This window comes from Thamnophis sirtalis, unplaced genomic scaffold, assembly GCF_051295495.1.
Source record: "Thamnophis sirtalis isolate CommonGarterSnake01/CBP01778 unplaced genomic scaffold, rThaSir2_p1.2 scaffold_9, whole genome shotgun sequence".
In the NCBI taxonomy this organism is placed as follows: domain Eukaryota; kingdom Metazoa; phylum Chordata; class Lepidosauria; order Squamata; family Natricidae; genus Thamnophis; species Thamnophis sirtalis.
The window spans coordinates 25516096-25539851 of record NW_028261389.1 but is presented as its reverse complement, the minus strand read 5'-3'; the positions used below and the strand labels follow the sequence as shown (position 1 = coordinate 25539851).

At 39.0% G+C, this 23756-nt stretch overlaps 1 protein-coding gene across 1 annotated transcript in view; it reads left to right on the top strand.

Annotated features, from left to right (window-relative positions):
• The window catches only part of SYN3 (synapsin III), a 197091-nt gene that overhangs the window by 166934 nt on the left and 6401 nt on the right, over positions 1-23756 (top strand). The window contains exons 8-11 of the mRNA XM_087723116.1: positions 4059-4201; positions 7506-7580; positions 14847-14949; positions 23162-23296. Of these exons, the coding sequence (XP_087579242.1) occupies positions 4059-4201; positions 7506-7580; positions 14847-14949; positions 23162-23296 (456 nt within the window). The remainder of the gene's footprint in view (positions 1-4058; positions 4202-7505; positions 7581-14846; positions 14950-23161; positions 23297-23756) is intronic.

Here is a 23756-nt window from a genome sequence, read left to right as displayed (position 1 = left end):
CTTTGTGGGAGTAGCTTGCCAGACATGTGACCAGGTGGGAGTGGCTTGCCAGACACGTGACCAGATGGGAGTGGCTTGCCAGACATGTGACCAAGTGGGAGTGGCTTGGCGCTTAGCAACCAAAATATTGGCTCAGAAACTCTGGCATTTGAAACACGCAAGTCTTAAAGCTGTCAAGTTACAAGACCCTTGCACCCCTAACCCTTTAGGGAAAAAAACCCCTGGGGTATTCAAACTTGACAGCTTTAAGACTTGTGGACTTCAACTCCCAGAATTCCTCCTCTCACTCTTCATCTTGATGATGTGCGGACGGACGGAGGGAGGGAGCTGGAACTGATTCTAAACGGCACTGTAGATTTGTGGAACCTCTTCTATAGAAGAGGTTAGAACTGGCAGGAACCCAGCCCTGGTCCATTTCCACATGAAGTCCTCTTTTATTTTGTAAGAATGCATTTGGGGTTGCAAAGTGAGACACCAGAATTTTGCTGTTAAATTTACTGTAAATATTTTAAAAATAAAATTAGATGCAGCAAGGAGTTTCATAGCATCAAGCTTAGTGGCTCTAAGATGTCTATTTTTCTATCCAAATGCAGCTTACTATGCTTTTTTATTTCTGTTTTTTAAAAAATCATGTTTATTGCACAATACAAGTTGGTAAGTTGGCTCCAACAAGATCACAGTCTCAAACACTGAGAAAAAAATCAGATGTATATGTTTAATCAGGAAGAGAAATGCGATTATTTTATTAACATGTTTAAGTTTAATGACAGAAGAGCATCCAGTTTTATAATATTGACAGTTAATAGCAATGCAGTCTATAGTATAATTATTGCAAATGTCACACACCATGTTAAAATAATAAGCACTATCACTGATTGGGGGGGTTGTTAGCAACATCTAAAGTATATATTTCTACAATTCCATAATATATTTACAATGGTAAAAGTTAAAAATGGCAGCAGAATTGCTTTCTTTTCCACATAGACATTCTATATCTCCAGCAGCTGCACAAACAGACAGAAGCAACATGGGTCCACTCCATGCCAGAAAAATGTTTGTTCATTTTTCTTTGTCATGCAGCTCTCAAAGAGCACCCTTCTCTGTAAAGACAGGGACAAGCAAACAATTCTTGGTAAAAAGCAGTCCGGATAAGATCCAATAAGCCTTTCTGGTCCTAAACCTAGAGCTACCAGATCTGGCACTGCAAATGTCAAATAATCACTAAATGGCACCAAAGCGATAAAACCCCTAACTTTTATTCTTTCCACTGCCCCCCATTCCAACATTTACTCTTTAAAGCTATCTAGCTGTTATCCTGATTTTTGCAGGCCACATCACATATTTACCTAAATTTGCAAACTGCTACTACATACACACACTGGTGTCTTTTCAACCACATACAAAACCAAACTGAGACAGAACTTCCATCTGCAATCTGGTACTTTCCAGATGATATGAATGAATATAGTTATTATCTCCAGCTTGAGGATGATATGGTTTTTAGTGTATGACATGTTAAAAGCACCAGGCAAAATTGAGATAACTTCAGGTTTTTTTAATTTCTGTATCTTTAAGAATCTCAGAAAAGGTTATAATTCGTGATATACATAAATTAACACAGCAACATGCAATACATATAAATAATACTTTTAAAAGCCTCAATCAAAAGGAATCATAATATAGAGGTACAGATTTTCAGAAGGAATCATAGAGCATGTTCGGGCTATGTTAAGATTTTACTGTAAGAGTAAAAAAAACAGAGCAATATTGTACAATATTAGGGAAGGGCATTTAAAAACTCTAGACAAAGAAAGAGGGAGTGGGAGAGACAGAACATAGGAAGCCCTCTCCCACATTCTTACATCATGCATATCTCCCAGGCACAGCGGTTTTTAAGAGAGCTTTCTTCCTGCTTCGGATACATATTACTGGAACAGATATTTCTCAGACTTCAGAGTCTTTAACCATTGTTTAAGACCTTAAAAGTTATTATGAAAACTCTGAAACCTGACTTGTAGCATATAGCGTATTTCCTTTAGGATGTTTGAAACAGCTGCATTCTGTACCAGTTGCAACAGTTCCAGCCAACTGCAAGGCATTCTGCAGTAGTTGTCAGACTTTGTGCTATTGAGACTGTTGGAAGAAAAATCCAGGTCCAGTTCTAAACTGGGAATAAAATGGAGGCTGATTGGAAAGAAGGATTCTGTTTATTGGTGAACAGAACCAACACACAGAGAGCATACAGTTCTGGTACAGCTGACAAAATGGAGTTGAGAGTGGGTGGGTTTTTATACCTTCTTTGGGCTTTGTATTTGAGTTTCCTATTCCTGTGCAAGAACATGCCTCAAATTGAACTGGATTTAAGTGAGAATCAACCCATCACGTTTCCAGGTTGGAGGGTAGATGTTCAGTTCCACAAAAGAGATTCAAATTAGTATCCCCCACCCACCTCTGCTCTATTAATTCCTGTGCACTCCAAGGACATTTCCAAGGAGGTCTTTATGCCAATTCAAAAGCAGCTCTGGTTTCTTGTGATCCCATGTTAACTGAGTTTAGTCTGAGCCTATTTCTGTTTTAATCAAAACAGCGATGATGATAATGATGATGATGATGATGATGATGATGATGATGATGATGATGATGATGATGCAAATCATAATCTTTTTCAACAGGGAGATTTTGGAGAGACTATAGGTATTTTTCTGCAGGAAGGATCTCTTGCTTTATCTTTTCTCTTTCTTTCTGAGTTTTAGCCCTCTTAACAAGTCCAGGAAGGGGGATACTATTTTTACATAAAAGAGTGAAGAGGCCTATTTTGTTTCTCAGTCTTTTTTCCCCTTCCCTTTTGGGGTGGAGGTGGGAGAATTGATTTTGGTTACCCCAGTGCAATCAAGTTGGTGGCAGCATAGAAGTGCTGTTCCTGTTTTTGCAACATTCTGCAATTGTTTTAGAATATACTAAGGGCATTCTGGGCTATCCTTCCATTTTAAGGTGATCTCTAGTAGAGAAGCAATGTTGTCTTGATAGGCAGCTTCACACCATTGCAAGCATCAGATTGATTTATATATTTTGCGAACAGGAAAATACACACAGTACATATTTTAAAACACGAAAGAGCAAACAAGAATGTGTTTCATTTCCTTTTTCTGTGGAATGATGACAAGGATTGGGAGAGGGGCATTGCTTCAAGACTTGCAATAGCTTTGATATGGTAAATAGTTATCTAGAACAAATCATGGAAAATAGCAAACGTATTGTGATGATTGATTTGTCTTCTTATTCTGCCTCTCTATGTGTCAGGTCTGGAAGCCATCTTTTGCATTGGGCCTTCCAGCCTCCACATTTAAAGCTGTGGGAAAATGGGAGGAGGGATAGTATGGAATATGCGAGATATATAGTCACAATAACTTTCCTTTGTCAGAGAGTCAAGGACATCTTGTCCTGCACCTGGAGGAGTGCGACTGGGAGACATCTTTAGTTGGGACAATGCCTGATTGGGCCATGTGATGGACATGTGGGTGCTGGGCAGGGACTTTGACATTCATTTGGGTGGGAAAAACCTGGAAGCTTTCAGATTCGGGTTTTCCAGATGTGCAAATATGACATCTCTAATAAATTTGAACTTTGAGGAACTTCAAGCCTCGGAGTCTTATTTCATTGGAGAAGTTAATTGAAACTCTGACATTAACCCGAATCCTATTTAAAAACTCTAACCAGCTCCCAAACCTCGGGGTGCTGTCCGGGGTCCTGAGCCCCAAACACCAATTCATGACACTATGTGGTTCTATTATTCTCAGATTGATAGGAATGAAGATGATTAGTAGGCTTATTTCAAATAGCTTTGGAGGAATTGAGCAATGGACAAAACTACGATTCTGTTTCTCTGAAAGAGGTGAGCAGTGAGCACAGAAATGTCTTACAACTCCTATCCCTCAAGTTTTTTTAAATGCATTCCCATCCCAGGGCATTTCACCCAGCAAAATGACAGTAATTCCTAGTAATCCCTGACTGACTGCACTGTTTTTCATTTTTCTGTTTTGGATCTTTATCAATCATAGGTGAAAATTGAGAACCAGCATGATTTCCAGGACATTGTAAGTGTGGTAGCCATGGCCAAAACGTATGTCACGACAGAAAGTTTTGTGGACTCCAAGTACGACATCCGAATCCAGAAAATTGGCAACAATTACAAAGCTTACATGTGAGGTTTTTTTTTTACAGATATTGTGACTATGTTGAAGAGATTTTGTTTTCAATTTAAAACAAAAGTAGTAACCAAAGAAATGTTAGAATTCTAAACGCATGTTACATTCTAAATATTGCATTCTTCTCTTGTTTTAAAGGCTAGCCAAGAAAAGTAATGTATGTTAAATGAAAAGAGAAATAATAACTTTGATATAATGCATTCCCTTCTGGTGAGGCTTTAGGCAGCTGCCAAACATATTGTCTTAACAGGATTCTGAATCACTAGTTAAAGAAATTCACACGTTGCGGTTGCTTTGCTGTTCAGCAGCACATAAAAAAAGACATGTTGGAAGATCTATTAAAAGGATTAGGCAACCAACAGTGGATTTGGTGCCCTTCAGATGTGAGAGATGCAATTCTAGAGCTGCAGCCCCAATATACATGGACAGCAACAGTTATAGGTTGCGGAAGGCTAGGGAAAATGGCAACTGAAAATATTATACCCGATATTGGACTAGATAAGTGTTAAATATCAACAGCCTTTACTATGGATGTGGATAACAAGCCCTTTTGCAATGGGTAGAAACTAATAATTAAGACTAAGATCTCAACAATAACAGGAAAAGCAAAATTTGCAACCCATGGAATTTAACCACAACTAATCCTTGATATAATTGTATCATTCTTAGAACATACTCCCAAATGCAATTGTTTGTTCAATTGTTCAATTGTTCACAATATAATATTTTCTCAAATATATTGTGTTACAAAGAACATTTGTCAAGCAAAATGTAAGACATTTTGTCATCAGTAGCATCTCAGAAATTTTTTGTACATTCATTTGACGAGTACAAGAAAGAGAGGGGGAGAGAAAGAAAGAAAGAAAGAAAGAAAGAAAGAAAGAAAGAAAGAAAGAAAGATAGAAAGAAAGAAAGAAAGAAAGGAGGGAGGAAGGAATTCATTTTTATTAATATTTTTAAAAAACTAAACAGACAAAAAATAAAAAAATTAGAGCAAACTTTGAATTGGTAGGTGGACAAAGAAATAGCAAAATTGTGCAGTTAGTGCTCAGTATATTGTTGATAATGGATTAAAAAGCAACACGCATTGAGTTGTTTTTAACAAAAAGGAAAAGGATTATGTTTCTTTTTAAATGTCTGAGTTGAATGCCAATATCTCCACTATTTATTATTTAAAGATAAATCAACCAAGAGAAAAGAGAAAAAAGGGGGGGAGGGATCTGCTAAAAGCATTATTGAGTAAATATTTAGTTTCCAACTTCCCATTTTTATCCTGACTGATATTGAAGATTTATACAATTCAAAATTTTCTGTATTTCTAACTTCAGTTCTTTAATCAATTCTTTTCCCCTTAAAATGTAATGTAGTGTAATATAATGTTTACAGTTGTCTTGCTATGTAATATATAATATGCATGGAAACTATTTTTGCTTGAATTTAGTCCAATTGTGAATATATGCTGCTAATTTTACCAATGTTGATTATACTTCGCATTCTGACATTATCAGTAATATTCCCAATGTTGTGTTAAACCTCTCCTTGAAGCCATCAACATGCATCTTAGTAAACTGTGATTTTTGTGTGTGATATAAAATGTATATAGACAACACATGATGATCTAAATTTATTTTTGTGATGCCATCTTTTCTGACGGCAGATGAAGGACGCAGTGACTCAGTGGCTAAGACGCTGAGCTTGTTGATCAGAAAGGTCGGCAGTTCAGTGGTTCAAATCCCTAGTGCCATGTAATGGAGTGAGCTCCCGTTACTTGTCCCAGCTTCTGCCAACCAACAGTTCAAAAGCACATAAAAAGGCAAATAGAAAAATAGGGACCACCTTTGGTGGGAAGGTAACAACATTCCGTTTGCCTTTGGCATTTAGTCATGCCGGCTACATGACCATGGAGTCGTCTTCGGACAGCGCTGGCTCTTTGGCTTTGAAACGGAGATAAGCACCGCCCCCTAGAGTTGGGAATGACTAGCACATATGTGTGACGGGAACTTTTACCTTTACTTGAGGGCAGAAGAGATGCTACCTTACAAAAGTTAAGACTGCACAATTGAATTTATTGCATTTATATGCCGCCCTTTTTCCCGAAGGGGATTCACAAGGAGGAGACATCAGCCAAAATTGTAAAGTAGATTCAGCTCTTGATCTGAAATGATTTTTAAAAGTCCAGAAAGATTAGCACTTCCTTAGCTTGTCAATATCATTTCCTTAACAAAATAATAATGTATTTGAAGGAACCTCTCCATATATCTTGCTTAGCCTTTGCTGTAAACATTAAACCACATTGTGTTGGTCTTACCCAAGCATCATCCAAAATGTAATTAAATGTATCTTATAGCTAGTTCTCTTCCAGTGTGTGGAAAAATATTTGTATCACTGTAACAAGTTATGCGCTCAAAGCTGGTACCATGGCTGATACTGAAATTAAAATTCTGAATATTAGTTTCAAAATGTTCTACTTTTCAGAAGACAGCTATGTTCTTGTACCTTTCTGATGATGCCCATCAAGAGCCTGTGAAAGCTGACATTTGATCATAGTATCTGATCATGCAGCGGGCCGATTTTGTAGATGCTACATTCTAAATGTAATTTCAGTAGACCAAGTCTGCCAGCGGCACTACCAGCAAGCACAGGCATTAATAACCAGTTACAAAAAAAAGGACTTGAGTCCTTTAATACCACTTGAGGAATCAGTGGGAGAAAGTCAGTGGGTGGTTTTTAGTGCCATTCAATCTCTGTCAGAAGAGATAGCTGTATTTCTATCACAATAGGAAGCAGACCTCAATGAAAGTCACTGGTTTAGCTTTTTATCCTATCATCTCCCTTTTTTTAAGGCCAATTCTAAAGCTCACTGATTTCTGTGGGAAGCTTTTGCTTGGCTTTTTTGGCATAGAACTTCATGAGCAGTTTAAATTCTATGCTACAGTGGGCAAGGTTAATTATTCCACAGCCTTTTCACAGGCATTTCTACTGTACAATGCCTGGCATACCCTGTAAAAGAGTTCATAAGGCTGATATAAGAACACCCAACAAGGATTTGGATAAAGATGTAACTATGTGGGAGGCTGCCAGCATTTAGAGGGCCATTTCCAGCTTATGGATGGTGTTACGCATTGACTGAATCATCAGCAACAGTTAAAAGCTTCGAAGACAGCAGGGCTCTGAAAGGATTTTGTGCCAACTCAGTCTGTCCTGCTTCCCTCATTTTTTCCCTCCTTTGTTCAGTTTGGAGAGGAATTACAATGTTTGGGAGCATTGATTGTTCTCATATGGCTTGTTTGTTTTTCCCAGGAGGACATCGATCTCTGGAAACTGGAAAGCAAACACAGGTTCTGCCATGTTGGAACAGATCGCCATGACTGAGAGGTATTAAATAGAAAAGAGCTACTATTACTAACATACAATCTTTGGGGTACATCTGATAGGCTTAAAACTGCATTAGGTATTATCTCAAACAGCCAGCAGTAGTGCAAAAACCCAATTTGCATTCTTGAACATTAAAGCATGGCATCTGCTGCTTTCTGCTTCTCCTCCTTCTCATTTAACTGCTCAACTCTAGTGTTCCTTTCTCTGGAGCGAGAAAGCACAGTGGGGTGATATCTCCTATTCAGCCTGGATTGTCATGCCAAGAAGGCAGAGGGAGAGGCAGGCTGAAAGGAGAATATGCCTGAGCTTTTCCATTTCCAGTCAAGGCAGGTTTCCTATACCAACATTTTGTGCACAGAACTATTCAGCTTACAGTCAGGTTGTTATATGTGTTTACTACATTGCCGTTGTATATTTTATTACACATTATGGCAAAGTAATAAAGCACCAACGTCCTAGGCTAAACCTGACTGTATTAAAATAGGTTTAAAAGACCTGTGTGTGTGTACTTGCAGTATATATAACATTGAATTCAATAGGCCAACATAAGGCAATGTCTTCTGCACGCATTCAAATGCAAGTCTGTAAAAGATGATATATAATCATAATTAACTTGAAGAATGTAATAGTTTTTGAATTGTGTTGTATTAATATTATACTTTCAAGTACTCCTTTATGAAATATGAGAGACACATGAATCTCACTGGGCTCAGCTAAATCTTGGTAACCCACATATTATAATAGGAATGCAAAACAGAGGCACAAGTAATTGATCAGTCTTCTATTGAGCCCTTATGATGCCATGTTAGCACTGTAGCTGAATTTTAAGCAAATCCTATGTAGAATCAGTATGCGGACGATACGCAGCTGTATCTGTCCGCCCCGTGCCAACTCAGTGAAGCGGTTGACGTGATGTGCCAGTGCCTCGAGGCTGTTAGGGACTGGATGGGGGTTAACAAGCTTGTACTCAATCCAGATAAGACTGAGTGGCTGGTGTGTTTCCCTCCTACTAATTGGCCAAGTGTTCCATCTCTCAGGCTGGGGGGTCAAACAGTACGCCCCTCAGACAGGGTTCGCAATTTGGGAGTCCTCCTGGACCCACAGCTGACTTTTGAACACCACTTGTCGGCTGTGACCAGGGGGGCATTTGCCCAGGTTCGCCTGGTGCACCAGTTGCGTCCCTACCTGAACCGGGAGGCCCTCACAACAGTCACCCGCGCCCTTGTGATCTCTAGACTGGACTACTGCAACGTGCTCTACATGGAGCAGCCCTTGAAGAGCATTCAGAGACTTCAGCTTGTCCAGAATGCAGCCGCGCGAGCGATCGTGAGTGTTCCTCGGTTCACCCACATAACACCTATCCTCCGCGAGCTGCACTGGCTGCCTATTGGTCTCCGGATATGCTTCAAAGCGCTAGTCGTCACTTATAAAGCCCTTCATGGTATTGGACCTGGGTACTTGAGAAACCGCCTGCTGCCAATTACCTCCACTAGACCGATTAGATCCCACAGATTAGGCCTCCTCCGAATTCCATCCGCCGGCCAGTGTCGACTGGCGACTACCCGGAGGAGAGCCTCCTCTGTGGCTGCTCCGACCCTCTGGAACGAACTCCCCGTGGAGATTCGAACCCTCACCACCCTCCAGGCCTTCCGCAAAGCCCTTAAAACCTGTCTGTTCCGACAGGCCTGGGGCTAAAGAGCTGTTGCCCCCGTCTCGAATGGTATGACTGTTGTGTGTTTTAAATTATGCATTGTTATGTTTCGTTTTAATTTTTTGTCTGTATTCCCCTTCCCTGGTTTGAGTTGTGAGCCGCCCTGAGTCCCCTTCGGGGGGAAAGGGCGGCATATAAATATAATAAACAACAACAACAAACAAACAAAAGAATCCTGGCATGAATCAATTTGAATGTTTCACTTCCTACAGATTCTAGGCAGGACTGATGCTAGCCAGAATTCATTCAATAAAGGAGAATATTGATAGCTCAGGGTTGAAATGAGGGGTCCTTGGTGCTCTCTGAACTTGCTTGTTTTCTTGTAATCATTGCATTACTATAACCAGGTAACATCATCAGTGCTAATAAGGAGTGATGTTTGCCGTCAGGTTATAGTCTGGTGTCTTGCCTGTCAATGTGGGTAGGGTGGTCTTAGAGATTCTTTGGTTGGGCTGTTTACTGACGGCTCTGTTTCTTCATTGGGGTATTGCTTACTTGATTCGTCTGAAGTTAACCTTGGAGTTAATCTATGCTGATCTGGGTGCTGATTACTGGTGGAGAGGTGCTGGAGTCTTTCTCTTTTGGGCTGAACGAATTCAGTTAGCATTTTCTGGTTCCCCACTTCCTCTAATTTTTGTGGTGGAATAGATTATCGAACAATTTGAACATCTCTTTAGTTATTTTTTTAAAAAAGCATTTGAACAGACTCCTATTCAGCACTTCTTGGATGGCCACATGACTATGCGAGTTACTGAAGTATTCAGGATGGGCTTATAATGCCCAACTATTATTGCATTCGAATCTTGTTTGAGACTGTTGAATTATTTCCTATCTACACTTACCCTAGAAAGTTGTATGCTGTCTTTCCAACATCTTCTTGTTCATTCTTTCATGAGGAGCCACTTTGTTCCCTTCCTCCAGCCCTAGATTTCCATGAAGTTCCTTGTGAATTAGCATGGGCAACCTGCTTGATTCATGGGGTTAATCCGCAATGTCAACAGCACATTCCTAGTACCCTTCTCCTCACACAAACCCAGTGTGGGAAAGAATTAGCTCACCAATGATAATTTATTCTAATTTTAGAGTCTCTCTTCAAGAAAGGTATTCAGATTTTCACCTTTGTCCCCATTGTTTCTGCCTTTCCTTAATGCTTTGTCACCTCGCTCTAGAAGTGCCGTGGTGTTACAATGGCAATACTGTTAGGATGATGTCAGTCAGAAATCAGTATGAGCCATTTCTCCATTAGACACAGATTTCCACTATATGAGGGCATTCCCAAGGTATTTCAGAACAGAAACATGGTCTGCAGAATCTCAAGTCCTTTTGGACTTCTGAAAAGCCTTCAGAGGCAATATAACTATTTTTTCTCCTACTGTAATGGGTGAAAGAAAAGAAAATTTAAGGAAAATAAAAATACAAGAAATATTTCTCCTATCTATTGTTTGGTCAGCATGAGTGAATATGCAGCTTTGGATAAAGTGGTTCATTTGCCATCAGATTTCATTGCACTTATAGGATCAAGTAACTCTTTGCTCCCTTTTAATGATTCACAAGATAAGCTATCTAAGTTGTCTATTTAATTAGGCTTAATAGGTAGGGCTGGCCCTAATAAGACTTTTTTTTAACTTTAATTGACTATAAACTACAGACAGAGTATTTAGCAAGTACTGCTACTTATGCAGAAATATTAAAAACTCCAACTCTACCTTTTATTCCTACCAGCTGAGGAGGTCTGAGTCCTATCAGTCCAAGAATTCAGCTGGCAGGATTCAGGAGAAGAGTGTTATCTGCCATTGCACCTGCCCTTCAGATCATCTTGCTCTTCACTTGGGAGCCATAAGAGCCAAAAGACCTGACTTTGCCAGTAAGCTTGGGGCTCCAATGTAGAAGCATCACAGCGGAGGTGGTTGATCAATTAATAACAGATCCACTTCCCCTCCATTCCATCTTTTAATGGGGTTGCAATATTTGGCTCTTCAATGTATTTTATTTATGTCTTTTTAGCTTTGTATAGTTTTTATCTATTAAGATTGTAAGCTGCCCAGAGTTACCCTGAAATAATAAATTTTAGAAATAAATAAATAATAAAAATACCCAAGACTACAAAATCGTATCCTGGTTTACATCTCTTCAGCTTCGATTCAGGAAAGCAGCAGACTATGCAAACCCCTTTTAAACCCTTATAAAAGATAAAAATAAGGAAGTACACCTAAATACAGAAAGGATGAAATACAGAATACCTTTTTTGTTTTATAGGCCTTCCATGTATTAGATATTTTGATATGGCTACAGAAAACTCATATGCAGCTTTCAAAAGCAATGCATTGCCCCGTGTCACTTCTGTAAGTGACTGACAACTTAGATATAAAAGCTAAAAGCAACATAACAAACTGCAATAAAATGTAAAATAAAGAAACCAAAGGAATAAAAACAGTTGGCAGTAGCATAGTAATTAAACTGCACTGAAATCAAGTGAAATGGGGATCATCTTTGACCCTGCTTTGACAGACATGCCCATGTGCTTTTCTTGGAAACGATACAGAAGTAGTTTTCCAATGTATTCTGAATCCTTTTTTATTATTAATTTCCAGTCTTGCTTACAATTCAGGAATTGTGCCTCTCACCCAATTCTAATTAAGTCTAATTAGAATTAGAATGAATTAGCATTAATTAAGCTAAGGTTGCCTAGGTGCTATCACCCAGCAGAGCAAAAGCATTTTACCTACGATTACAATCAACAAAGAACATTTCAGGGGCTAGGAAGACAGAGCTCCACAACCAATGACACCCAAGTGCTACCGCTGCTGATCATTGCCATCTAGTTGTCCAATGTGGGCAACAAGGAATTAAAGCCGTTTGCCTCTCTGATCCTTTTCCCTTTGGGCAGTGATTGACGTAAGGATGTCAACATAAGCAACAAATGGGTGGAAATGAGGGGTTATTCTCACTGACGGCATGTCAAAACATGCGGCCACTTTAAATTTTATGTCCATTAAAGAACATAATAGCCAGGAAGATTCCTATGGCGATGGATCATCTTCCGATATCTCTAGCCCTAATCCTTGCCACAATTGTCTACAAAAGAAAGGAAAGTCCCTTTTGTCATATGGTCTGGAAGATACATGAGGAATTACATTCCATGTTCTTTATCCAGGCTGGGTTTCTAATCCTCTCCACAAATGTTTGGAATTTTTGTAATTTGCTCATTGTTCAAGAGAATAGAAACATGCGGTTAAAAATTCCTGTTGCTTGTTTCATTTAGAGAACTGTGGCGAGACCATGTGCTTCCAGAGAATTTTCTTCTTTCTTATCATCTAAAGCAGAAGGGGTACTTACTGGGAACTGTTTTTCTGCCTACCATGCCCCTTTTGAGATTCTGTTTTAAAAGGATTATGAAGGGAAAGAGTTGCAGGGAAGGGAAAGAGGCTAGTCATACTGTTGTTTTCCCCCCAAAAATACCAGGAAGACTAAGCTTTCCAGCACTAGGAACTTTTTTCTTTATTAGAGAAAACAGCCCATTAAATGTTTGGTATTGCTTGATATAGTGATAAGAATTAACATACCTATTAAGACACAAAATAGGACAGTACTGAACTAAGGACAGAAGTCATTCTTTGTCCAGCTTTCTCAAAAGATTTAGCACTTAGATTTGTATATCACTTCACAGTGCTTTATGGCCCTCTGTAAGCAGTTTACAGAGTCATCCAACAATCTGGGTCTTCATTTTACCAACTTTGGAAAGATGAAAGGCTGTGTCAACCTTGAGCTGGTGAGAATTGAACTGCCAAATTGCTGGCAGCCGACAGTCAGCAGAAGTAGTCTGCACTACTGTATTCTAACCACAGTGCCAACAAAGCTCTCAATTCTTCTAATTCTCTTTCTTTTCCCACCAAGTTCCTGAGGACGTGGTTATTCTATTTGATTCTGTGTTATAAAGTTGGTGTTAATTCTTAATCACCACATATATAGATTATCTCCAGTGGCCTCTTCTCAACCCAGTTCTTCAAGTCTTCCAATAGTTCACCTATCACCACAGCAATTGGGTTTTTCTCTTTCCTTCCATTTTTCAGCTTTATAACCTTGTCAACAGAGCTAGCTCTTTGCACAATGCATCCAAAATATGGTATTTGTGAACATTTTATGATAATTTTTTGTTAAGGTCCATATTTTTTTTCTTAGCTATTCATGATATTCTCTGGTTTTGATGTTGAATTTCCTCTAACATCAAAATTAAAACATGTCAATACACTTTCCATCTTGCATTTTCAAAGTCCAATGTTTACTTCCATTAAGTGTCACAGAAAAAAAGCCATTACATGGCAGGAATAGCCAACACTCCAGAAGACAGGCTTAAGATACAGAAGGATCTTGACAAATTTGAACATTGGGCACTATCTAACAAAATGAAATTCAATAGTGAAAAAGTAAAGTTCTACATTTAGGCAAGAAAAATGAAATGCACAGGTACAGTATAGGTGGTACCTTCCTCAACAGTAGTAACTGTGAGAGGGATCTTGGAGTCCTAGTGGACAACCATTTAAATATGAGCCAGCAGTGTGCAACAGTTGCCAAAAAAGCCAACACAGTTCTAGGCTACATAAACGGAGGGATAGAATCAAGATCACGTGAAGTGTTATGCCTTGGTAAGGCCACACTTGGAATACTGCATTCAATTTTGGTTCCCACAATGTAGAAAAGATGTGGAGACTCTAGAAAGAGTACAGAGAAGAGCAACAAAGATAATTAGGGGACTGGAGACTAAAACATATGAAGAATGGTTGCAGGAACTGGGTATATCTAGTTTAATGAAAAGAAGGACTAGGGGAGACATGATAGCAGTGTTCCAATATCTCAGGGGTTGCCACAAAGAAGAGGGAGTCAAACTATTCTCCAAGGCACCTGAGGTTAAAAAAGAAGCAATGGCTGGAAACTAATCAAGGAGAGAAGCAACTTAGAACTGAGGAGAAATTTCCTGACAGTTAGAACAATTAATCAGTGGAACAGCTTGCCTCCAGAAGTTTTGAATGCCCCAACACTGGAAGTTTTTAAGAAGATGTTGGATAGCCATTTGTCTGGAACAGTATAGGGTTTCCTGCCTAGGCAGGGGGTTGGACTAAAAGACCTCCAAGGTCCCTTCCAACTCTGCTGTTGTATTGTATTGTATTGTATTGTATTGTATTGTATTGTATTGTATTGTAAAGATGTTGATCTTTGCAGGTAAAGATTGATAGGGCATTTAATATCTTTTGTAACACTTTCAACACAATTGATAATCTGGAGTGTATTTATTACATTCTTGTTCCTGTAGTGTTGACAGTTGAATGTAAAATGCAGAAGCTATACAATAAATTAATATTTTCATCACAAATATGGATTTAATCAGAAATATTTTAATTTAAGAAAATATCTATATTATTAGCATAAAACCATTGTAAAACAAAGCTATCCCTTTTGTGGAAAGTTAAGAATTTTGCCATCCCTAAATAAGAAGCTTGTTTTATTTATTTATTTTAATCACAGTTTAAACAAATAATAATCCTATCTGGTTTTGGCAGATACCGGCTCTGGGCAGATTCTGTTGCGGAGATGTTTGGTGGCCTTGACATCTGTGCAGTCAAAGCTGTTCACAGCAAGGATGGCAAAGATTATATCATTGAGGTGAGGAAAGCCGAATGAATAGAGTGTAAGTATCATTTAAACAACGAGATTCATCATGGAAACCCATCACTTGCCTCTAGCTCCTCTCCTGTCCACCCAGCAGTTCTAAAGCATTATTGCGAGTAGATAAATGGGTACCACTCTAATGGGAAAGGCTAGTTGCATGAAGAGAATGGGGGTTGATGCTGGACCTGGTCGGATGCAAGGTGAGATTGTGGAAGAGACTCTGGAAGATGTCACCAACCTAAATGCTACTAGCCAGCTGGTACAAGCTAGTTTACCTCCCGTGGATAAGCGTGCAAGCACAAAACTGAACAAACTAGGAATTAGGCTGTCAGGATACTCTGTAACAGGGGTGTCAAGCTCACATCATCACATTGTCATCACGTGATGTATTGCAACTTTTCTTCCTTCACTAAAGTGTGGGTGGGCATGGCCAGCACATGACACATACAGCCCGCGGGCCGCAGGTTTGACACCCCTGCTCTGTAACATAGCATTGTAGAGCTCTCTGACAAATGTATGCCATATGAAATTAATAAAAAACATGGCAACCCATCCTGACACGCATGCAGTTATTTCAGCACTTTGCCTACATATCTTTTTCACCTATTCCGTCTTAGAACGGAATCTATTAAATCATTTAACTAGATTTAATAAAAGACAGAGCACTTGGCTTCAAAATAGTGGGGTATTAACTATTCTCAGGTTTATACATCCATGTCAAAATAATTAGGAAGCACTTTTCCATTTCAGTCTGCCAGGCCCTTTCAAGCACCTTTTGTACCTTTAAATTACAAGGAGTAGGATTTTTCCTCCTCGGATGCACTTTGAAACAAGGTGAATGCTATGAATGGAAATAATAAAGGGCAGGGAAACAAAACCCATATTAACTTGAAAAAAAATAAACCTGGCAGTTCAATAACAATGTTCAGGATGCTAATTCCACTCAACTTCCTTTTCCACTTGCTTCATTGGTGTAGATGGTAAGTATATGATCTAAAGGAGAGAAAGAAAGAGGCAGAACAAAGTTAAATGCCCTGTAATAGAGAGGACTCCTGTCTCTTTTCATCACCCAGCTTTTATAGATTGCACCACAATGGGATGTGTAGACTGAACTTTGTGCTGTTTTCATTAGACTTGGGAAGCTAGCCAATTCAGAGGAAGGAAAGAGTAGATTATGCACATCAAAGCAGCGATATAAGAAAAGAAAAAGTTTAAAGCAGAGAGAAATGGAACAATGGAAATCAAAGGCTGGTGGAGTCAAAAGATAAGAAAACCAATGACCTTGTTGGCGGCCATCAGACCAGAAAAGGGGATCTATCCTGCTCCTGTGTCTTTTAACAATTAAACAAAAACTTAGCAGGTGCATGGTGTTTTCCAGATGTTTTGCTACAATTCCTGCAATCCCTCACCCTTGGTCAGGATAATTGAAGGTGATAGTTGAACTCCAAACACCTGGAAGGCACCAGCTTGCCCTATTGGGTTAGCTTTCTTCAGATGCTGGTATTCATATTTCTTCAGGAGGTTCTAATATGTATTGTTGCAGTTCTTCTCTGTTTGGCCTAACCCCAAAATGAAGCCTTGAATCAAAGCCGCAGCTTTTTAAAGATTCCAGCTAAAACAAAATAAGAAAATTCCCCGAGGAGCTTGTGGGTGGCGTGAATAATATATCCTTCTGTCCCTCTTTATCAGGGACACACTAGATCTAAAAAAAAAAAAACCCTTGAAGTTTTCTGAAGTAGAGCTCACCATGCTGAGAGAAACTTATTTGTCAGAGTAGAGAGGGTCAGACCATGGAGAGGGATGGATATTTGAAAATCATCAAAGCTGAAATGCAAGACCTCCTCAAGGGGTGGGGAGAGAAGATAATCAGGGCAACTGCAGAGAAAAATGAGCAAGTGTCCTTGGTTACCATATGAGGATGCTGGAATGGAGACTCAGTGTCTGCCCTGCTGTAAACTCCACCAACGCAGGGAGGTGAATAGAACCGGCTTACTGCAACATTCAGGGCCACTGACATATCCAAATAGCTGCATGTGGGAGAGCATTCCCACCCACTGAGCCTTGGGAAGCTGATGAGAACCACATGAGCCCTCTAAGACCAGCACATTCTTCTGATGCATAAATGTCCTGCAGGAATCAGTGACAGGTCAAAGGTTATGTGACACAAGTGTGCTGCCAGGAAAGCGGGGGGGGGGGGGGAGAGATCTCTGCTTTTTCTATTTCTTCTCTTCCTGTAAATCAAGCAAGAACAACTGTCGTGTGGGTCATTTTTACTGGTTCACACAAAATTGTACTTGCCAGAACCTTCATATGGAGGTGGAATATATACTGTACAGGTGGCTTCAGGCCAAAATCAAATGACCTTTCTTCTGATTATCCCAAGTTATAATTTAGAAATCCTAGGCGTACTATTGATGCAAAGCATTTAAAAGCACAAACTAGGAAACTGGAAAGCAGCACAGGATATTAGCAGATTAGGCTTTTATTGTACAGCTGCTCTGTTTTGTTCTAGAATTTTACAAGAAATCTAAACAATATTCTGCATTTCTAATTCTCCCATCTTTTTCCATGGCTGTTTCAGCTATTTTCTTACCAAAACAGGTATTGATTTAGAAGAAAAAAAGTAGTATAGGTATATGTGTGTTTTTTTTTCAAAAAATTGCTAGACATAGGAATCCTGTCTGAAAAACATTTCATTTCTGGCCTTACTTTCATGTACAATACAGGTTGTCTATTTACCGTCATCATTGCAGTCACTGAAGATAACTCCCTCCCAAACCATAAACTGTGATTATTCCATCCCCCATCTCTAAGGAGAGAACATACATTAAAAATGAAGGGAAAGCAAAGTGAGCACGGCTTATCTTTAAAAGTTGATCAATATTTCTGTTAATAGTGATTTCATTTGTGATATACTAAAATCTTTCCAGTAAAAATAGAAAACAAAGAGAAGTTAAATCACTTGTTTTCCTAGTTGAATAATCCCAACTTTTAATATAAAGCACAGTTTTATTTCTCCATCTAGACCACATAAGGATGCAGATTTTCTCCCTTGCATAATTTTCTATCTAGTCTGTCTCTGCTCCTGCATTCCGCACATATAGATATGTCTCAGGATCCTACCTTGGGGCTTTATAGCACTTAGCAATAGCACTTAGACTTATATACCGCTTCATAATGCTTTACAGCCCTCTCTAGATGATTTATAGAGTCAGCATATTGTCCCCAATAATCTGAGTCCTCATTTAACCGATCTTGGAAGGATGCAAGGCTGAGTCAATTCTAACTACTGTGCCACTAAAGGACTGTTTTAGTAATGGGGATTGGGATAGCTGAGAAATAATTGCTTTTAACCCCATCCATTTATCATAAATGAAAGGAGAATTGCAGCAAAGACTATAGACTTAATTATCCTATGCTTGCAGTATCTGAATTCCCTATGAATATATATAGGGTCACAACCACTTACTTAGTCCAGCCATTTTAAGTACTGTAATGAGAATTACCTAGGAAGATAAGAAAGAATCACAACCTAGCTCCAAAACAAGAATTATCTTTAATAAAAGAGAATTGCAGCAAACCCTATAGGATGACTGCAGAACTGCAGCAAATGCTGTAGGACGAAACCCTATAGAATGAATATTCCTATTGACATGCTTCCAAAACCAGCTGATTCTTTTTTTTAACAATCTTTTAAATCACGTACAATAAGGGAGGTGTACAATTAGATATAAATCACAAGAACAATCAAATCAATAAAACAAATCTTTTTGAAATATGCATCTATCCCTTCCTAAAATTGTGCATACAGTAGTTTGAGCTGACATGTTATTTTAAAAGCATTCATGTATGGATATTTATTTCCTATTACTTATATACTGCCATAGTTGTGCATTTCTAGGTGGCTCACAAATCTAAAAGCCAAACTATATAACCATATGGAAATACTCATTAAAAATAATATACCATTAGGATAGCATCCTGGCAGAGATAGCAGGCAAAGGGCAGGTGTTAATGTCCAAAGGCTGTTCATTTGTGTAATACGGTATATAGAAATTTCTGGAACAGCCATATTTTAGCATCTTTCTGAAGACACGATAAAACCCAATCAGACCTCCTTAGCAGATAACCAGGTTGAGAAAATGTTCATCTTTTAGATAAGCTGCTTATACAGTAGCAGATGAAGAGACATTTTTAAAATCAATTGTCAGTTCCTCCATTTTAAATTCAAACAGGTCAGTCTTAGAGGAGATCAACCCTGGCTGCTCTTTAAAATGCCAGATCCTGAAGATGAAACTCAAAATACTTTGGCCATCTAGTGAGAAGGACTCACTGGAGAAGAGCCTAATGCTGGGAAAGATTGAGGGCAAAAGAAAAATGGAACAACAGAGAATGAGGTGGCTGGATGGAGTCACTGAAGCAGTAGGTGTGAGCTTAAATGGACTCCAGAGGATGGGAGAAGACAGGAAGGCCTAGAGGAATGTTGTCCATGGGGTCACGATGGGTCAGACACGACTTTACAACTAACAACAACCCCTTTAAATATAATCATTTCATTGTTCTTTGTATTTAGCCCTACTGCTAATGATGTAAATGTCTAGTTAACCTTATGCTACTGGACATGCTCACGTGATGTTTTTAATCAGTTTTTGTGATAATACAAATTTACTGACTCATGAAACTCATGGAAACAGGAATGTTTAGCCTACAGATTTCATGGAATTAGGGAAGTAGTAGAAGAAAGGGGGCTTTCCATGTAGATTCCTCTCTTTGACCATATCCCTCCTTTGTTTGAGAGACTTTTATCAGGAAAAAACAAGCGTAGTGGAGACAGCCACAAACCTTGTACAGGGTAAACGGCAGAACTGCATAGCTGGGTCAACCTGTTTTTTCTCAGCTACTACATGAATGTCTTATTCCCAGAATCAAGGAAAATAAGTTTTGCACTGAGTTTATCTTGTGTTCATTTCAGCTTTGGAAGGTCATTTTGTGTCCACTCTTAAGACTATAAATTAATTTTAAATAATTGCTTCTTGTTTAATGCAGAAAGCTTTATTTTCCAATATACTTTAATGGTGTGATAATACTTGCGATTTTTAAGTTTCTATTGATGCTTCTACTTGTTTTTATTTTATTTTACTTCTTATTTCTATACTGCATTTTCTTTTTACTGTTGCATTTCAGTTGTAATTGTTTTTGAGATTTTTTTAAATGGAAAGCAATATACAACTAACAGCCAATTTGTAGTAGTTAAGGCCTTGGGCACAAAGCCAGTCAGATTACCTTGAGCCAGCCAGTCTCTCAGCCCTAGGAAGAAGGCAAGGGTGAACCTGTTCTGACCTAGGCTTCCCGAGACAGTAAAAAGCACACACTTAGTCCCCCAAACCCTCTTTTTATTTCAACAACAACAAATTATGTTCATTCACAGCCCGTAATGGATCACAAATAGTTTGTAAAGAGTCCGACAGAAGTCTGCCAAAGTCTTTTGGGATAAGGCTGATAAGCACCCACCTTTATCTCTCTTGAAACGCTGCCAAAGACCTAATTGGCAATTAGCGATGCAAGGCCACACGGAGCACAGAGTCAAAACGGAGCTTCAGACTTTAAACTGACCAGAACGAACAAAGTTGCTTCCTGCAAAGTATCACGTGCCTTTGCTCCTCCTTTATGTCTTATGGGAAGGGCCAATCATCTCCAAGCCTTGCTCCAGAGTCGCCCCTTTTGTCTTAACTGTTCTTGCCTTCTGGCAGCTCAGTGCATGCGCGCAATGGGAACAGCCTCCGCCTGTTCCTCTGCCTCACTGATGTCCGATCCTGGAGGCTCCAGTGGCAGCACATAACTCCCAGATGGCCCTGGCCCCCTCTCTGCCTCCGATGCCTTCCCAAGACTCCAGGACTGGCCCATGTTCCTCCCCAGCCTCCTCATTGTCCAACTCTGCTTCCAGGTGTAAAGGCCGCCGGCGAACTACAACAGAAGCACTTCTGAAAAACCTTGCTAAGAAAATGCTGGGAATAATTCGGGCAGTCATCAGGAGTCAACACTGACTCGAAAGTATTAAAAAAAATAGACAATTATTTCAGATAGCTAGAAAAACTGATAAAACATCTCATGCTCACATTACTTACCTGGGCCCGCTAGAAGATAATTTTCTAGAAATTATGAGCTAATTTCCCCAATCCTGATTTTATAAGGTCCACTCCCTATTTTGTAGTAAGATAACAGATGCCAGCCATGTGACTGGGTGGGAGTGGCTTGCCGGCCATGTGACTAGGTGGGCATGGCCAACTTGTAAAATGTGGTGAAACTCACTTAACAACACTCTTGCTTAGCAACCAAAATGTTGGCTCAGAAACTCTGGCATTTGAGGCACACAAGTCTTAAAGCTGTCAAGTTACAAAACCCTTGCACCCCTAACCCTTTAGAAAAAAAAAACCCCAGGGGTATTCAAACTTGACAGCTTTAAGATTTGTGGACTTCAACTTCCAGAATTCCTTGATGATGTGCAGACAGGCAGGGGGAGGGATCTGGAACCCGTTCTAAACGGCACTGTAGATTTCTGGAACCTCTTCTATAGAAGTTAGAACTGGCAGGAACCCACCCCTTATCCTTGGTCACAATGTTAGACATCAGGAGGCGGTGAATTCAATTTTTGTAGTTTTGCAACTTCTAAGCCTATTGATGTTTTCGTTTTCATGGAAGATCTTCTGACTTCATATGGAGTAAAAAAGAGAGTAAAGTTGACTATTATCACTCTCATGGAGACCCCAATTGCTATTTTCTTGAATAGAACTACAAAGACTTGGGAGATATGAGGGCACCATCTTGTGGTCAGAATAAGCATATAAATATAGTTTCAGAGGAAATATTTTTCACATGAAATCTAAAACTGTAGATGAAAAATATAACTAAAGAGAGAAGAACTCAATGTATATTGGTTTGTGAAGAGTTCCATGTCATTCTTGCTCATCTTATATTGCAATCGATTTTTCCACCCTGCAAATTTGCATAGCATTAAAAACTTGGCTTTGCTGTCAAATCTGGGCCCTGACAGCATGGGTGAGCCTGCTTCTTAGTTATATTTATTATGTAATGTTATGGTTCTCAGCTACTTTATGCAGTGTTGTTTATCTTTTTAATTATTGGTTGCATTTTTATTTTTTTGTTGAACATTTCTTCTTTACATGTCTCTATTACATATTTAACAGGTCTGTGCCTTTATTCATACAACTAGAATCAATATTAATATGTATACATTATATACATTCTATTTTCAAATGTTCTAACCCTTTATACATTTCCATTTCTTATTTCAATTATCTATCCATTCATATCATTTCTCCCGTACTGCATAATATTCCGAATCAGCCTTTCCCTTTAATGTGAGTTTTTCCATTTCTGCAAAATCAAATATTTTTTTGATTACTAATCCCTCTGGCGGAGTACTCTTTCTTCCAATATTGCGCAAAAACAATCCTCGCCACCATTATTATATATAACATCAAGTATTTAAACTTTCTACTATACTTCACCCTAATTATCCCCAGGAGAAACATTTCTGGTTCGAATTCTATTTGACATTTGGCTAAATCCGGCAGCCAACTCAGGTTGTGTTGTGTTTTTATTTTGTTGTCTGCTTTGAGTAATTTATATTAGATGATTAGCCATATAAATGCAGTAAAAGAAAGTATCGGCCTGCTGCACACCTTATGCCAAAATGTAGTCCTGTTTTTTTAAAGAAAAAAATTACAGAAACTGCACAAATCCATCCAATTAGAGTTTATTGAGTAAACTATCATTAGGCAAACCATGGCTTAGCATATTGCATATAAAGGACCAATGAATAGAGAAGATTTTCAGCCAAGGCTGAAACTGTTAAATTTGTCAAGGAAAACCTAAAATTTTCCTTCAGCAATTTATACAATAGTTAGGTCGGTTGCAATCCCATCCTTGTGAAATATGGAGAGCTTTATTCTTTCCTGTGTTAGGAAAAGTTTATTGTGTTCTAACTTTAAAAAAATATGAATGATGTCACTGAAAAAGTCAGTGTCACATTTTTAAAAAAAGCCTCTGACTTGTATGGAAACTGACACACAAGAGAGCAAGAAGCAAAGCCATCATGTTCTTGAACATGTGTTTTTGCAGTGTCTGAGATTTTCTGTTGCACTAGATAACCAGATTGAAAAGAATGTTTTCCTTGTTTCAACAGGTGATGGACAGCTCAATGCCTCTGATAGGAGAGCACGTGGAGGAAGATAGGCAGCTTATAGCTGATATGGTGGTCTCCAGGATGACACAGACTTTAACGACTGTGGGATCTTCGCCTTCACCTCTGAGGCCTTGGGTAAGAATAGGAGGCATCTTTCAGATAAATCAATCTAACCAGGTGCTAGTTTTCAAATGACATCTAAAAACGTTGTTGTTAGTTGCGAAGTCGTGTCCGACCCATTGCGACCCCATGGACAACATTCCTCCAGGCCTTCCTGTCCTCTACCATCCTCTGGAGTCCATTTAAGCTCACATCTACTGCTTCAGTGACTCCATCCGGCCATCTCGTTCTCTGTCATCCCCTTCTTCTTTTGCCCTCAATCTTTCCCAGAATTAGGCTCTTCTCCAGTGAGTCCTTCAGTCCAGTGAGTTTAAAAACATAGACCTTTTCAATACTTTCTTATTTTGAAAAAATCTTACTCTGAATAAAATTCTATGCTCTTTTTTTCTAGAATTCCTAAATACATTACAGACATGTAATTCTGCACTTTTTAAACAGTATAACACAGTAGCTGAGGCTACAATCTGAAGTGTAA